At 45.2% G+C, this 18,050-nt stretch overlaps 1 protein-coding gene across 16 annotated transcripts in view; it reads left to right on the top strand.

The window, feature by feature from the left end:
- The first annotated feature begins 139 nt into the window (after positions 1–139).
- Positions 140–18,050, top strand: part of LOC120821766 (transcription factor COE1) — a 75,001-nt gene continuing 57,090 nt past the window's right edge. For 8 of the 16 annotated variants that reach the window (XM_040180751.2, XM_040180749.2, XM_040180752.2 and 5 more), the window contains exons 1-7: positions 182–864; positions 1,259–1,321; positions 1,549–1,705; positions 2,368–2,431; positions 3,387–3,442; positions 8,648–8,721; positions 11,758–11,826. In XM_040180751.2, the coding sequence (XP_040036685.1) occupies positions 734–864; positions 1,259–1,321; positions 1,549–1,705; positions 2,368–2,431; positions 3,387–3,442; positions 8,648–8,721; positions 11,758–11,826 (614 nt within the window). In that variant the 5' untranslated portion in view covers positions 182–733. Of the gene's footprint in view, positions 865–1,258; positions 1,322–1,548; positions 1,706–2,367; positions 2,432–3,386; positions 3,443–8,647; positions 8,722–11,757; positions 11,827–18,050 lie in introns of all 16 variants that reach the window. The other 8 variants (XM_078105231.1, XM_040180753.2, XM_040180755.2 and 5 more) reach the window with 1 other exon arrangement.

An 18,050-nucleotide genomic window follows, 5' to 3' on the forward strand; every position in this document is an offset into this window, starting at 1 on the left:
GACCTGACTCCAGCCCTCGCCTTTGTCGGGGGGGCGTCTCCTCTCCTCTCCCCCATCCCCTCCCCTCCTGTCCTGTACCCCCCCCCCCCCCCCCCCCCCCCCCCCCACTCCACCTCCCTCCCTTCCTCCCTCCCCTCCCGGAGAAGCCCGTGTTCGGTTCTCAGAGAGAGTCCTTTGGGAAGAAGAGTCACAAAGCGGTTTGCTCAGAGAGGGAGCGAGTCATCCGCAGCGAGCCGCGCTGCACCGGACACCACAGAGCCCGACGCGCCCCGGACCGCCGGGCAGAGGGAGAACGACACAAAACAAAGTGCCCCACCCCCCCACCCCCAGAAAAGAGAGAGGAGGAAGAAAGAAAAGTCCCACCGCGATGACATCTATCGGGTGTTGATCTCTCGTGTCTCTCTTGACAGCTTGAACCGTGGAACGCAAAGCGCGCCGGGAGTCACTTTTTTTTGGACACACCTCGGTCCCGTCCGCGTCCTGCGGTGATTTACACACGTCGTTGGGTTGGGACATTTTTTATTTTATTTTTTGGAGCCCACTTTCTCACGAGGAGAAGAATCACGGGAATTAATCGCTCACTTCTGGCGAAGCGCGCGCGGCAGCAAAGAGCGCAACCACGTTGCTCCCCTTTAGAGTCGGAGCGCAGAACATCTGCGGCAGAACAAGTGCGCAGCCGGCCGGGGGTGAGAGGGAGAGAGGGAGACCAGGAGCGAGACACGCCGGCTTGTTCATGTTTGGGATCCAGGAGAGCATCCAGCGAAGCGGCAGCAGCCTGAAGGAGGAGCCGCTGGGAGGCATGAACACCGTCCGGAGCTGGATGCAAGGGGGCGGCGTGCTGGACGCCAACACGGCCGCCCAAAGGTGAGCTCCTCTTTGGGGGTGGAGGAGACCAGCCCGCCAACCTTCCATCCTAAAACCGAGACAACGTGATTGAGGGCCATGCAGCCCCCCCCCCCCCCCCCCCCCTCTCCTTCACCACCCCTCCCCGTGCAGGACACGAGGTTGTGCTGATGGGAGCTGTTGTCGATATTTGGATTAAACTGTTTCTAGGATTCATTTGGAAAATTAGGATTATTAATGCGGTTGATATACTTTTAAAACAACAGTTAGTGGCATGTTGGTTCCTGCTACAGATTCTTATGCTCGTGCAACGTGTGTCTTTTCTGTCCATATTGGCTGAGGGGCGGATAAATAATTCTAGATCAATGCTCGGGGTTTATGTTGAGAAAAACTTTCCATCTTCACTCTTTTCTAGACATGCTCATGGTTTTATTCAAGAAGACCACGATTCTCTATTTTGCCAACAGAGTCATGGAAGGTGGGTAAATCAAGACCTCCTGTCTCAGGTTAAAAACACAAAGTTTCTAATATTATCAGAAAAAAACATGGATTTTGTTTTTTCTTCCCCCTTTAATAGGCTTTCCTTATATAAAACCATTTAAACGATTTATTCCCTGCTCGCATAATCATTTTTTACTTAACCAATAGAAAGTCAGAACTTTCCAGCATCCAAGCAGCGACTCATCCGCTCATGTGTGTCCGCAGCGGAGTGGGTCTGGCCCGGGCGCACTTTGAGAAGCAGCCGCCCTCAAACCTGCGCAAATCCAACTTCTTCCACTTCGTCCTGGCTCTGTACGACCGGCAGGGTCAGCCGGTGGAGATCGAGAGGACCAACTTCTTGGGCTTCATCGAGAAAGAGAAGGTCGGTGGAGGAACCGTGTTCTGATTTTTTTTTTTTTTTTTAGTATTCAGGATTTGAGATTCTTTAACTGGATTTCCTAAAGGCCGAAACATTTCATAGTGTTTGTTTGATATTATCGATGTACATATTAAACGTCACAATTACGCATTTAGGCTGCAATAAATACATTATTTGGTTTCGATACAATGTATTTAATTATTTTAATTATTATTTGTAAAATTTTAGATAAAATTGGACACACTATATATGCTACACACATAACTGAAAAACTCGGGATGTTTGACAAAAAGGAAAACGACCTCGACATTTGATTTCATTTTACTTTAGCTGGATGAACAACAACGTATATACTTTATACAACCATCTATATAAATCATCGATTATGACACCGTTTAAATGACCTGAAATACAGTTGGAGATTCCAGTGGCAGATTTATTTGCCCTCCTAACCAAACCGGTATTTACAGAGGAATTAAAAAGGCACAATAACCCCACAAGGAACACGTGGGGAAATGACGGAGCTGCCCGCTGCGAACATAAATCACGCGGTTATTCAGCGCGTGCCCGATGTAAATAAATCAGTAACTTAGTGCGCTTCATGGACTTTCATCTTCAGAGATGTGCTTTTTATTTCTTATTTTGAATGCCCTTTGTGTACCAAGGAGACGAGCGGGGAGAAGACCAATAACGGGATCCATTACCGGCTGCAGCTTCTTTACAGTAACGGTGAGTCACACGCACGCACACACACGCACACACACACACACGCTGATAAAGTTACAATAAATCAGACCAAATCCGATGGATCGCCGCTCTAGATGTTGGAACACACAGAATACAGACAGGAAGCAGCCGACTTTTTCCAATATGGAAAAAAAGGCGGTAAAGATTTGTTCATCTCGGAAAACTTGCAGTGTAGTATTTCACACGTGTGTAATTGGATCAATATCTGTAGAAATGAGACAATGTCAAAGCAGCTGTGCTGGGTGTCTTTTGGCTTCGTCCCCTGTGTCCCTAAATGAGTTTGAAGAGAGGCTGTTTGACCGCATTATTCAGGCCTGCAGAGTGAGTCATGTGGGTTAGTTAGTGATTAAGGAATTACTGATTTTAAATTCTATTTGCATGTGGAAATGGACGTGTGAAGTCAAAATGCTCCCATGTTGAATATCTCTGGAACCATTGAATGGCAGCTTCTGGGTAATTTAATCACAGTTGTGTGTCTTGCGTTGTCCAAACTGCAAAGGCCTTTAAGGGCTTCAAGTATAAGTTGACTAGATGCATATTACAGTAAAAAACACACATTTATTTCACGATGTGAGATGAAACACATGTAGCCGAGCGCCTCCAGGTCCTCGAAAACTTAGAACCCTAAAATACAAAGCTGTCAGGTTGCGTGTCGAGCTTAACCGAAAAAATGATTTTTCCCCTTAATTCATTTTTCAGGCCTTAATAATGAAATAAAAAAAAAATCTAAGGTTAGGAAAACGTAATAAAAAAAGGGTTGAGTGATTTGAATAATTTTTTATGTTTTGCGACCATTATAATTAGAAATTGGTTTGTTGCGTAATGCAGGCGTCTATCACTGTTTTTTGTGAAATTAACGTACAATATTTTTACAGTTTTGAATGTTCAAATTCTCTTTTTTGATTTTTTTAATGACTTTTTGTCCTCCTCCAAACAGGCATCAGAACAGAGCAGGACTTTTATGTTCGACTTATAGACTCCATGACCAAACAGGTAAACATTTTAACAAACACACACACACACACACACACACACACACACACACACACACACACACACACACACACACCCCTTTCATTCTTTCACGATGTCTGTCACCTCTCCTGTTACCTCTCCCACAATGAGCTGCTCCATTGATCCTCCTGTACTTCGCCGCCTCCTCTATCTGCACTCGCACACACAAAAATGTGTGTTTGTGTGTGTGTGTGAGACATTCTGTGGGTGGGTGCTTCCACAGTGTATGTGGGTGGGGAAACACACACACACACACACACACACACACACACACACAAATGACATGGCTCCAGGCATCTTTGCCTGTACTTCTCTCGCTGTGATTAGAGCGAGGAGGCAGCGAGTGGGTGTTGAGAAACAGGCGTAATTCTGCTGCTCACAGTACGAAGTGGAAAAGATATAACTGCATGTTTGGGATTTGGTTCGCTGAGTAGCAGACATTTTCTGATCCGATACCAGGTTTCTGTTAATGTTTTTGTTTGTATGCACCTTTATATGAGAGAGAGAGAGAGAGAGAGAGGACAGCTTAAGTGTTTCTTCTCAATGATTTGTGATGTTGTGTGTGTGTGCGCGCACATATTTATTTATCAGAACCGATTTCAGTTTTAAACCTGAGATTGAGGACATTTTTTAGACCTTGACTGGTCCTCCTCTTCGGACAAAGACCGGGAGGGTTTAGGTTGGATTAGCTTCATGTCAATAAGTGTCTTCAGAATTAAAGAAGAAGCCTCCCTGCTATGCACGGCTCACTGGATCCTCTGGATCTACTGGATCTACTGGATCTTTGCGTTGTTTGATTGTAAAGAGATGTTCAGTCTCACATTGTGTCCGTATCCGTGTCGTTGTGTGTCTTTGTGTGTGTGTCTGGCAGGTCGTAGGGACCACACTGTTCCCTAATAACAATGTTAAGCTTCAGCTCGCTGGGGTGACAGCCAGCTATACACGCGCACACAGACACACACAGACACGCACACACACACACACAGACCAAAGAGGGGAGTTTGACCTCTGAAACGCATACAAATACACCGTGCTCGTCTTTGTCTGAAAGATCAAACTGCTGATTTCATTTCCCTTTTTTTGCCTACATAAAGAGATTTTGAAATCTTGCAAAAGAAAAGTCATTTTTTGGAAAGACGCTGATGTAGGCAGGTGTGTGCTGCAGCGCTGCGCGTCTGTGCGCGTGTGTCTGTGTGGGTCTGTGTGTGTCTATGTTTTTATATATGAGTAAGAGACGAAATAGCTTCGGTATTTAGTGCCGTATCTACTGTGTGGACGCGCTCAGGCACCGAGACAGAACTGCACATGGAGCAGTAAAGCAAATGTGTGTGTGTGTCTGCGTATGTGTGTGAGCCCCGGCGGTAGAGGAATGGAACATTAACAGGTGGTCAAACCAAAACAGCCGTGTGGTTCCCTTAGTTGGTCAGTGATGTCATTGCCACTGTCTCTCTACCCAAACACACACACACACACACACACACACACACACACACACACACGCACGCACGCACGCACGCACGCACACACACACACACACACTGGAGTCTATCTTACTTTACTTTTAAATACACTTCTAAAACAAAATAAGGGTATAGTTCCACACAAATTCCACTGCCAATTGGATTCTTCTTAACCAACAACCAAACCATTATGGTATTCACAATGGATCCCAGGTTTATTTTGGGCGGGGGGACAAACCTGCTACAAATCCCAATGACATTTGTAGTTATAGTTTCTAAAAGTCCCGTCGTAAGGAACGGGCCGGGGAGTCTTCCTAGTCTGATGTTTGGTTGCAGCAAAAAATGTCAGAGTTGTATCAACTGTGAACCTCAGGAACACATTTCACGTGTTAATGAAGACCAATCAATGAGAAACCTCCGATGGGAGATCGCAAACCGGGGCAATAGTAGTCTTTGACTCTCTGTATTTCACTTTGACTCATCCATTACATCGCAACTCAACGTTTGCCACTTATTTTTGTTATTCTGCTATTTCTGTCTGTCTCCCTGTGTGTGTGTGATCGAGCCAGCGCGGAGCGCTGATTGTGTTAAACGGAGGAGGAGAGCGCCTCCTAGTCTTTCAGAAACAGAGAGAGCGAGCCGAGAGCCTAGTCGATCTCGACTCCGTCCCGGAGAATAAAGCGCCTGTCGCCGCAGCCCCCGCCGGATCACTCGCTCGCTAGTCGACCTGACACTAACGCGGGAGGAAGTGTGTTCCCCTGCTTAACGGCTCCTTGTTTACACGCCGCACGTGTCACGCTGCTTCAAAGGTGGAGGAGAGAGCGGCGGAGATGCTGTGTGAAAAGGCCCGGTGAGGCAGAGAGAGAGAGAGCGAGCGAGCGAGGAGGCAGAGGAGGAAAAAGCAGATGAAAGGGTAGCAGCAGAGCGAGCGAGGTGACAGCCCGATGAAGACGAACATGGGCTGGGATGGTAGGGGGAAGTTATTGGAGGAAGATGTAACGCAGGTTTACAAAAGCCTGGTGGATTCAATATTATCCTTAAAGTGTTCCGCGGAGTTTTCCTCCCCATCGGAGCTGCAGACGTCTCAGGTTGGCAAAGCAGGACGGACCAGGTGACACAAAGTTTTTACCAAACGGGGTCGAACCAAATGCAAAGGTTGTTAGATTTTGATCCAGCTTTGGCAAGAGAGGGAGACGAATCAGCTGGAAAAGAATTGACCACCATGAATGGCGTTTATCTGCACAATGAAGAAGTGACCTGCTCACTTAGTCTCTCGCTGTTACATAAGCAGCGTTGTCGCAGACAAGATCCGTCCGTAATTCTACAAGATTTGACACAGAATAGGAAGCTTTTGCTTGTTTTCCTTTATCTTGCAAAAGATTTGGTCAACTGGGAAAAAGAAAATAGGGGCAATGTAAGAAGTCCATTAAAGGAGCTCATTTAATTTAATTTGGTTTTACAGACAATGTCTCTTGCAGAGGTGAGAGAATAACAAAAAAACACACAGTATATACAGTGATTTATCTTCTGTGATTTTAAAGGAAAGTTCAGTTATATCAGACCCGATTCTGTCCATAAAGATAAATGTGTGTGTGTCCGTGTGTGTCTGTGTGAGAGCGAGAGAGAGGCAGAACAAAAGAGCAAAAGTGCATAAGAGAAAGGAGGCGACAGAGGTCGAGTTGGCATTGATGCATGTTTGTCCAGAGGAAGCTGCCTGGCCCACTCCTGTCCCATGGCACAATGAGCAGGTCTAATCATGGACATAAATGCGTCTTGTAAAGTACACTTATTCCTCAGATTCTCTCTGTTCAATCTTTTCAGTTCACACGCTCAGATTTGCTTTCATTGAGCCGTAATCAAATAGGAACAGTAACGTTCAATTTTTGATGGAGAGGGATTAAAGAAACAGCGGGTGCGTTAACAGGAGGTTCTTTGCTTCTGTTGAAATCAGTTCTCAGAACGGATAACAGGTTATTTTGTTCTCGAGCATAATGAACTACAGCTTTTTTAGGAGAACTGGCCCCTTGAAATCAAACAGACTCATGCCTGCATCGACGGCACAGTCCTGCAGTCTTGGACCACGAGGAGCCCTTCAGGCTCAACATTCATGCGTGGATAATTCTCCTGAAGGGATTTGTGCAGCTGGAATAGATGCACCTGCATGGGAAATTGTAACTGATAGGGGCCCCGGGCCCTGAGACAAATTCGGGCTCCAATTGCAGAAAAACAGAGAGTCCATGAGGCGGCTACCACTGCTAGGATGAAGCGCTTCAGGCCAGAACAATATTGCAATAGGTCCCTCACACTGCACAGCCACTGTTGTTGCTCCAAGCTGGTTTCTGAGGACCATGTTGGGTTGTATTTTCTTTAAATGAGCGGCTCAGTCTCTACCTCGGCTCATTCTGGGGCCCCATGTAAAACATGCTCGCCCTGGGCCCCTGGTGGAACGGTCCAAGTCTGATTTTATGTCTCTTAAAGACTCTTTGACTTGAAGCACAAAAAAAGCTTTTCATACGTTGTTCATATGTAAACAAACTTTACACGGTTTAATCATTTAAAATGAAATGTCAAGATTATAGATATTTAAAATCTCCAATGAGAGTGTGTGTGAATGTAAATCTCAATCACATATTTAACACATTTTTAGAAAAAACTATTTATTTAAAAAGGACTTACACGTCGGACCAGAGCGAGTCGAAGAAGTGATGCTAGTTAAATGATGTAGAATAAAATGTAGAATGATCACAGATCGTCAGCACGAGTTTGTCAAAGCTTTCACTTATTTAAATGACCCTCATTTAAAACTCAAACTGGTTTTTCGATGGATGGCGGCAGGTCGTCTGAAACTATCAGAGAGGACGGTGGAAGTTCTTCACCGCTCCCTGAGAAAAATGAGTTTGTCACTCGGTGAGACATGCCGGAGTTTGGAACGACGGTTCAAACAGACTGGAATAGACCAAAGACAGACGGGGCGTGTGTATTGATTGATAGATGGCTCAGCGGTGTGTGACTTGTGCTTTCGCTTTATTCTGAGCTTTACACAAGGAGCGGGGAGATTGTATAACAGGAGCCACAGCTGGATGACTTTTGAGGAGCAGAGACTGGCCAATGCTCTTTGAATATACAGCTGGATTATGAAAAGTATTATTTGAAGTTACTCTCGATATGATAAGAAGTTAAAGGATGTGGTTGTTAAAGAAAATACCAAAGCCCCAAATTAATTTATCCTAACTGGAATGCTCCATTTAGCCAATAAGGCACAAAATAGCTTAACTTCCTGTTTTATAGAGCTCCATTATTATTTATAAAGAGGACATTTTGAGTCGTACAACATGTTCTGAATCTACTTATTTTCGTCACACAGCTCAATGCTTAGTCTGCTATGATGAAAAACACCCACAGTAGAGGCTGACCTCCACCAAATCATTTTTTTAGCCGACTAACACTTTGGTAAACTAATTGATTAGTTGATTTTAATCTGTGAATCTTAAGTGAGTGTGAATTTCTTGGAAATAAGTAAGTCAGCATAAAAAAGAATAACAAAATGAATAATAATAATAATTTTAGTAATAATAACATATTGAAATCTCAGTCGTCCAAGACGAAAGCGGCCGATTAGCCGACTACTGGCCTCAGAGCAACGACTTGCTGGGTTGGAGCTCTGTGTTTGTCTAGTTTCGCTGACTCCGAGCTCACGCTGAGCTTTCTTTTTCTCTCCCAACAGGCGATTATTTATGAAGGCCAGGACAAGAATCCAGAGATGTGCAGAGTGCTGCTGACACATGAGATCATGTGCAGGTGAGAAATGGCTCCTCAATTCTATCAATATCAAACAACCGTTCCAGGTCCTACTTTCGCTGCCCTTCTCTCTCCTCTTTTCTTCTTTGTTCGTCTGGGGAAAGTTCTCGCCAGTCAACTCTCCGCACTCAATACATTGTTGTCATTATGTCACCCTAATTACCCCCCACACATGCACAGACACACAAAGCCATATATGTTGAAGAAGATTAGTTTTAGATATCAGAGTGGTTGCTTTAATTATAATCTAAAGATGAATTTCTTCCGAAGTAGGTTGGAAGGAAATAGATCTATTTATGGAGGCATTTTACCCACCTATCTTATACAATGGAAAATGTGTGCGTGGATGTATGCGTTGTGTGCTTGTGTGCGTGCGCGCATGTGTGTGTGTGTGTGTGTGTGTGTGTGTGTGTGTCGCCTGGTTAATTAGGACACAGAGAAACTCATTAGTCAATCTGAACCCTCCTGTTGTTTCATGGCTAACAAATGGGCCTTCCTCCATAATCTGACTGTAAAATATAGGCAGGGTCTCTCTCACACACACACACGCACACATGCATATGTATATTTAAACCAGTATGCATATGCACGCTCCCTCCTGCACGCCGCAGTTATAAAAATTCAATTTTAGCACATGAATTAAGTTGTTCTTATTCCCTGACCTTGTCACTGAACAACTTTAACCGTAACAATATAAATTGGGGTTCATCTGTATGCACGAGCAGGGATTTTAGCCATGAAATCAGGCACACTAATATTTTATTTCTATAGCCCACCGAATAATCAGCAGTCAGCTCAGCTGCACAGCTTTTATGGAAAAATCCTTTGAAAACGAAAAGGAATTCATAAATAAATCCAGATTTGAGTAAGTTATTGTTGTTCATTATGTGGGGAATGCATTGTGGGCATGAATAAAGTGTTCTGAATCCGTACTCTGGACCTCGTACGGCAGAGAGGCTTCCCGATATTCAAGCACATCCTCTGCGGGAGCAGCGGTGCAGGAAGTAGGACTTCTGCAACGAGTGCAGCCGCTCGGGTCAAAGTTACGGCTCTTACCTCATGTTCCCACATGCTGATTCTGCAGCGGGGGCCCCCGAACAACATGCAACGTGGAACACACACACACACACACACACACACACACACACACACACACACACACACACAAAGAGCTCAGGGCGTCCATTAATCAGTGTGGCTCATTGTCAGGGTGGTGCTATTAGCCATATGTTCCCAGCCAATCTGCCAACACACAAACCTGCATCGCAAACAAGCCGGTTGGAGCTCTGGCACCAACACGTGAGATATCGGAAAATGTGTCCAAGAGCCCCAGAATGACACTTGCAAATTGGCTGGTTAAAGACATTTAATTGACACCGATTCAAAACAGAGCACAGCAGCAAATTCTCACATTTAAAAAGCTGGAACTTTTTCACTCCACTAATTGATTAACTGAACGATTGTTTCAGCTGAGCTCCGTCAACCGAAGAGATCGCAGACATATTTCTACTTACATGTACATGTAGAATTGCTAAGAAATGTCTTCTTTAAATCTCTTTTGAGACTCTAAGGTTTCATAGTGTGTGTGTGTGTGTGTGTGTGTGAGAGAGAGAGAGAGCAGGTGATTAGATCACCAGGATCCAAAGCAATAAGAGCTACATTAACCCCGTCCCACCCCTCGTTTTCCTTCCCACCACAACTCCATTTATAACATCTTCCGCTCTGCTCCTGTCTCCTCTTCCCTGACTGTCCTCCTTTAATCTCCCCTCCTCATCTACCACCCCACCCTCACCCATTACTCCCTCCCAGCACTCCCTCCTCAGCCTCGGCGTTCTTCTTTTCCTGTGCTCCCAATTTTCCCGTTCCCTGTGTCTTAACCCTGGCCGGTGCCGTGCGCTGACCCAGTTCACAGACCGGCAGAGGGGGAGGCAGAAGGGGAGGCAGAAGGGGAGACAGAGAGGGAGACAGAGGGGGAGGCAGAGGGGGAGGCAGAGCGGCAGATAGGAGACAATGTGTGAGGTGTAACGTATCTGCTTCTTTCTTTCCACCTCCGCCATCTGTGTCGGTGGGAAACCTGAGACGTCTCCCCTTCCCCTTCTTCCCACCCAAACCTCCCCCCCCACCCCCCCCACCCCACTCTTGTTTTTTAGCTTTCCCTCCCACGTTCATCCTTTCACTCTTCATCATTGCTCCGCTACCCCGTACCCCTCCAAGCCTTTTTGCTTCCCCTCCTGCTTACACCTTTATTCATTATTGATGCACTCACGAAAGCGTTGACACACTAGCAGTACATGTGTGTGAATTTTCGATCACTTGCGGATGTACGTATCCCACCCTCTCCTCCTCTTCTGAGCCCCCCCCACCAGTCAGTACAGTGAGGATGGAGCGGAAGTTACACATTGTTTTTCTAAAGGCACTGTGTGTTGAAAGTCCTTCCTCAGCAGCCTCTCAGGAGATGAATATAGGATCATTTTCCCCAGATCTAAAAACAATAGATGTAGTTCCCCGGAAATCGTCCAGTCTGTCGACTCTCCGTGAGGCAGTGAGAACATTTGCTAGCCGTTACCTTTTAGATAAGTCCATAGATGGTAACGGGTTGGTTAGGAGTTGGCACAAACACTTTTGTAATCTTTAAGGAAACATAATGCTAATTGGGATAATGCAAATACTAGTTAAGTGTAAGTCAAAGGTTTTGTTGAACCATCTGTCCCTCCTGACCTCCTCGGCTGCCAAAAGAAAAGATCGATAGTTATAGTACTTTGTCGATGTAAAACAATATCTATAATTTTGAGGCTCGATTGTGTCGTTTATTTTCTGGAGGACTGTCTCACGGATGATCGATAGATTCAATACGTGGATGTGAATTTGTTGTCAAGTTCCGCCCAAGCTCAGTGCAATCAAAGCGCACGATATGCTGTAACATTTAAACGCCTACATTTGAACTGCTGTATAAAGTACCGCGTGTTCCCGTGTCTGACTTTTTCTCACCCCGTTTTTTCTCACTGTGTCTTCTCCTGCCGCCGCCTCCCCTCGTAGCCGGTGCTGTGACAAGAAGAGCTGCGGAAACCGTAATGAGACACCCTCAGACCCTGTTATCATCGACAGGTACTGTCTCTCACTCCGTCGCTATCTTTGTCTCTCCTGCACACACTCGCACACTCACAGACGCACACACATGCTGGATGATGGATTGTGTTGACCTGTTTGAATGGCGGCGTGTGGCGGGATGTTTGTGTTTAGATGATCTGCCGTCACTCCTGAAATAGACGCTCCTTGGATGGAATCAACGGCGTCTGACGGGAGACGGATTGAGCCTCTTTGGGATTGAATGTTTTTGCGTTCATGACACAAACAGCAGTTATCGGTGGTGGCGAGATACTGAAAGAAGCAGAAACGAAACCACAAACTCACACTTTATGGACATGCGCTTGTGCACTTGAGTAATTTAGTCATTGGCCTGTGCAGAGGGGACATCAGCTGCTCACTTACTGCCTCATATCTGGCAGATTTAGCCACACACAATCACACACATCTTCAGACTTGAATGAACAAACAATGCTCAGACGTTTGTGTTTCCTCTCCGCAATGCAAAATACAGAGCTGTTTACTAGCAGAAGCTGTCTGTCGTTTTCTCTGCCAGTTTTTTTTCCTACCTGTCTGTCTGTCTTTTTTATTTTTTATTTCCTCATGTCAAGGTAGAGGACTGAAGTTATCCCCCCCCCCCCTTTTAGTCTCTGTCTCTTCTGCATCAGCACAGAAAAATGGGTCATGAGCAAAGAAAAAAGTGACAGAGAAAAATGAAATGAGATCCAACCTCATTTTAATCTGATTTCTTCTTGGCAGTTGTTTTAACCCTCTGTGAGCAGGTTTACCTGCGTAACCGGTTCTTTCTTTGTCGCTGGTAACTTCACCTGTCTAAAGTCTAAAAAATTGATATCAAGGTATACTATCAAAGTATATATTAATTTACTCAATTGTTCTTTATACATTGCCAATTTGAATCCTTTTATTGAAATGTTTTCATGTGGGTCTCCAAATATTGATCACTCATTTCATTCAAATAAAATGAAGACAAATGTGACAGTAGTTCACAAAATATATTATCTTGACCCCTAAAAAATGAATGGCTGCATGTCTTAGTCAAAAACTCTTCTCCTTTTCCAAGTCAAACACTTTAATTCCCACTTTCAGCTTTTAGGATTCGGCTCTCCTTCCTCTCACCTCCCCCACTTATTTTTGTGTTTGGAGAAATCTTATGAAGTGAATAAACACTTCTGTCTCAAAGTGAGCTTCGACAGAGCTATTTCAAAGGGCACAACTCTCCGTTTTTGTGTATCTCTGTGTGTAAGTAAGTGTGTGTGTGCTTCATGATTGACAGCTACACATGATCCTGTAATTGATGTGTATGCGTGTGTGTGTGTTTGAAGGACATTATAGTATCTTTCACCAGTCCCACTCTTCTGTTTTCGTTGGCTATCTCAGACATCATCGCTTACACACCATTATATATGTGCCTGGAAAGTGTGTCTGTGTGTGTGTGTGTGTGTGTGTGTGTGTGTGTGTGTGTGTGTTGTGATTAGGGGTGGGCCGTTGACTAAATAAGTGATAAATTATACACAAAGTGACAAAACAATGCATATATTATCATAATATGTGTTTTACTGGAATGTGGAATGGAGCATTGATGTGTGGTTACTATTAGTGTGTGTGTGTGTGTGTCTGAGTGTGTGTGAGTGAGGGCGTGCGGGTGTGTTTTATGGCTGGAGAAGAGGAGTGAATTGTGGGAGATGTCACGGAACTTGGTCAGGATGGAATGTCAAGGTTACCGTGGATACCGTGGGATACTTCCTGTAGCCCCCCAGCCATCAGCCTCCACCCCGACCACTGCGCCGGGTTCATAGCCTCTCACTTTAACATCTGGAAGTCTGCTGTCCGGTCCCAACATGTGGAGGGAGAGACAGAGTCACAAGAGCAGCTTTGTGTGTCACTGCTTGTAAACAGGCAGAGAAACCCAATCCTCATTTAGGCCCTTTAGCCTCTTTTTGCAATTTTAGTTTAATTAGTTATTTATTGTTACTATACTGATATTATTAAACTGATAAAGTAGAGATCTTGCTGTAAAATCCTTTCCCTCCATGGCAGGAGGGCATCGTCTGTGTCCGCGTTTGATTGACAGCAGCTGGCAGCCTGAGCCTCAGCAGGGACACCGCAGACAGATTCAACAGAGATTCTGTTTTTGACAAGACACCGGCAGCGTTTGTATGAAAAGAACCCAGCTCTCCACCAAATGAGCCCTGCATTCAACCAAGTGAGGGATCGTATTATTGTCGCAAAGTATTGCAGGAAGCACGTGATGGGGAATAAATTGTAAGAAGGATTCAGGGGGAACAGAACCAATAAAGCCACTTCAGCTGTTTTTTCCAAATAGCTTAATGCTGCCTCTTTCCTCTCGCCATGTCATCTCCGCAATCCTTCTTTATAAACAGGAAATACATCAATTTAGGAAAATAATGAAATAATGCTCATATAAGCAGTTTAATCAGGCTTCAACAAATTCCCCCACTTCTGATTTCTGTGAGCACAAACAGGTGGACGAGATGGAGAAAAGAGTGTTTGCACGTGATTGACAGCTCATTGCGGGGTGTCAGTGAGGATACCCGTCCTTGTGTGCATTTGTGTGTGCGCTTCTGACTGACAGCGAGCTCATCGGGCCAGTGTGTGTGTGTGTGTGTGTGGCCCAGTTAATCCACGTTGTAGCGCGCGGTGAGTGTCCCACTGCCTCTCGGGGTTAATATAGGGTTAACGACATGCAACGATATCCCATCATACGCCTGTTTGACTCCTAAAGAGCCACATTCACCTCTCCTCCTCCTCCTCTGTGTGTGTGTGTGTGGCGCCCATTCAGTGTGTCCTCCTTGTATCTCCTACTGTCTTTTCTCACTCAACATCTTTATCTCCTCTCCTCTTTCCATTTTCTTTCTAATCCCATACTTCCACTTCCCCCCGTCCTCGCGTCCCTTCCCTCCTTACTCACCCTCTCTCTCCTTCTCTCCCTCGCCCTTCTCCTTCTTTGAGTCAGTTTCCCTCTCCGTGGCCCTGAGGGGGGCTTACCTACCTCACTGCTCACTTCGCTGCCTGTTTAGACTTCTACAATTGACTTAATAGGCTCAGGCTGTGTGGGCATGTGTGTGTGTGTGTGTGTGTGTAGTTTGTGGGGGTTATGGTCTCAGGCAGTGTGCGCTCACGGCTTAGATCAGTGTCAAGACTAGAGGAAGGCAGTTTGTGTGTGTGGGTGGGTGTAGGAGGGCTCTGGGTACCAGGATGTGTGCTCGCAAAGAGGCCCACATAAGCCTGAGGGGTTTAAGGGGTTCCCTGTGTGTGTGTGTGTGTGTGTGTGTGTGTGTGTGTTGTAACCTATAGGGTTAAGAGGGGTCAGAGCTTGAGGAAGACATGATGGGAAAGAGAGGAAGGAACGGAGAGAACGATAGAACATGATAAGAAAGCATTTACAGGCAGCAAAAGAAAGAAAGGGGGAGTAAGAGAAGGGTGAGAAGAGAGGGAGGAGGCCTGTCTAGGCAGACGGAGGAGAGAAAGAAGGTGAGGAGGAGTAGAGGGCAGGGTTTGTTTCAGGGGATAAGAGCTTCAGTCTGGGGAGTCCTGTCAATCAAAGAGCACTGGATGGGGGGAGGAGGGGGCGCTGTCAATCAGATGGAAGAGGAGAGAGATGAGGAGGGGGAGGAGGGGGAGGAGGTGAAGAAATGTGATGAAGGGACCGAGGGGGATCTTCTAAACGATTTCTTCATCTTTTCTGCCTTAGTGTTCCTCTCTCTCTCTCTCTCTCTCTCGGCCTAGTTACTAAAATATCTCTGCCAACCTGGTATGTCACTGTTCGCTCAACACTGTATGGCACACACACACACACACACACACACACACACACACGCTCTCACTCACGTATCTAAAATAGACAGTGAGATATGATGCTTTCTCCTCTTGTGACCCGTCATCTCGCTCTTCTTTCCGTGGCCTCCTTTCTTTCAGATCCTCTCATCCTCTTCCCGCTGTACATTGGCGTGTCGACGTTTGACATCATACCAGTTAAACATCGGCCTGCTGGAATTTGTCATTGGGCACTAATTCATTTATTGCTCAGAGCATTGCGTCGCCTGAGTATATATTCTCTCCCGCTGACGTTACTGTCGACGCTGAGGCGCAATTTCACGATTGAATCCGGCCGCTTTTGTGACCCGAAAAGCAAATAAAACAAAAAGAAACTAATTCCCAAACCTCCCGCAAAGGGTGAAATCCAACCCAAACTGCACAGCCAAGGAAACAACTGCTCATGTGCACGTATATTTAAATGGGTATTTTGCAACAACAAATCTCAATCCAATCCAAATTTGTACCTTTTTCATTGTTGAACAGATGTATTGTATTGTAAGTTTGTGTGTGCATGTGTGTGTGTATAATTGGAGCCGGACAGAGATTGAGATGGAAAATCTCACTTCAGCTCGACATTAAATAAGACCAAAACATTGAACAGTAAGAAGCACCAACATTTTTAGAATCTTATTAGAACGTCTGTGGCAAATAATCCCAGACAATATTACACAACCTTGTTTTTGTATAATTTGGTTTGTCAAGCAGTCCCACACCTCATGCCCATCCAGTGAAATTGGTTCTAATGAGAATACTTTTGGGTCGGTATACAGTAGTGTGCATTAAATGAGACACAATTACTTTAATACATGTTTCTCTCCTCTCGCTGGCGTTTCAGTATCACTTCCTGTGCTAAAGGTCAGCAGTTGCTTGGAGATGAGGACTATTGGGAATTATTCATACCATCGACTTAATGTCAGGGCTCACTTCTCTCACTGGGTTTTTGCTTTTGTGTGTGTGTGTGTGTGTGTGTTGAGCGGGTGAGAGACGGAGGGAGAGGAAAGAGGGAGAGAGAGAGAGAGATGTATGTTTTATTCATTTCTCTCATTTAGTCACAGTCCACACCTGTCCCAGCATTTAGAACTTGGCATTCACATTACTTGCTGATTTATTTTAACCGGCTGCTTTAATGGGCACACACATGCACACACAGACACACACCATTTTTTTGTCAAGGGAACTGTCTAAACTAACTGTATTTGTCTTGTTGAGGGTCAGAGGTTGTGTTCACAATATTGGGGGTAACGATGCTTTATTAGTGTTTCCTTTCTTTTGATGTTTTCTGAGTAAGAAGGCGTGTTCACCTCTGATCCTGCCTTCCTTTCCATCTCCCAACATATTTACCTACGCTGAGGACAGATATGTGGATATATATCTTTATTGTGTTTTTTTTCGTAAATTGTCATCTAGCCGAAATTGGTAACCTCCTCTTGTGTCTCTCTCTCCCTCATCTGTGTGTAAGTGAAACGCAACTGTGTGTATTAGTAAGAAAACTGATCTGCCAATTTGCTGTGACGGAAGCCCCCCGAACTCTCCACCAACACACACACACACACACACACACACACACACACACACACACACACACAGACACACACCATTTTCCTCTTTTTGTCCTCCCCCCCCTTTCTCCTCATCCTCCCTTCCTGCTCCTGTCTCCCACTTTCCACTCCCCCCGCCCCCAACACACGCCCTTAGGCAGGGATCACGTTACCCTAAGAGCTACTAACACAGACATGATGTCTTCACACACACGTTTCCCCATCTGTTCCTGTCGAAGCTGTTATGATGCCTCGTTTACTTTATGGGGCTGCTGGTTGTCAAAAAACTACGGGTGCTTTCACGTGTGTGAGTGGTTGTGGTTTTCTTAGAATAACTGAAAGTCTACTACCTCAAGGGGCTGTGGTTGTAATTCAATTGAATTATGAAAAAGTCTTGCTTTTTTTCAAGCAATTCAGTGAAGCAACTCAACAATGGCTTGTTTTTAATCGGGTCGTTAGACGAGGTGCCAAACCAACCATAAATCAACTACACAAATGATTTTGTCTAATTGGCCCGGTTTCCTTCTAACCAGGGAAACCACCATCAATAAACACACAATCCAGACCTTTGATTTTTTTGAGAAATATAGTGGGCAGTGATTCGGAGGTCTGGAACCGGCCTATAGCGACGCTCTGCATCGACTCAGTGCTCCGTTTACTGGAAGCACAGAGAGGGGGTTTAAGCAATGCGTGCCAGGAAACATCATTTTATGCTAAACCTTAATATACCATTTAGTTAAATGACTAATTACCTGACCGGGTGACTAATTCACTTACTGACCGACAGATTTAAACACTTGGCCGATTGATCAACAAACTTGCTGGCTAACTGACAGGGAGTGATTATCA

This window comes from Gasterosteus aculeatus, chromosome 7 (assembly GCF_964276395.1).
Source record: "Gasterosteus aculeatus chromosome 7, fGasAcu3.hap1.1, whole genome shotgun sequence".
Classification (NCBI taxonomy): domain Eukaryota; kingdom Metazoa; phylum Chordata; class Actinopteri; order Perciformes; family Gasterosteidae; genus Gasterosteus; species Gasterosteus aculeatus.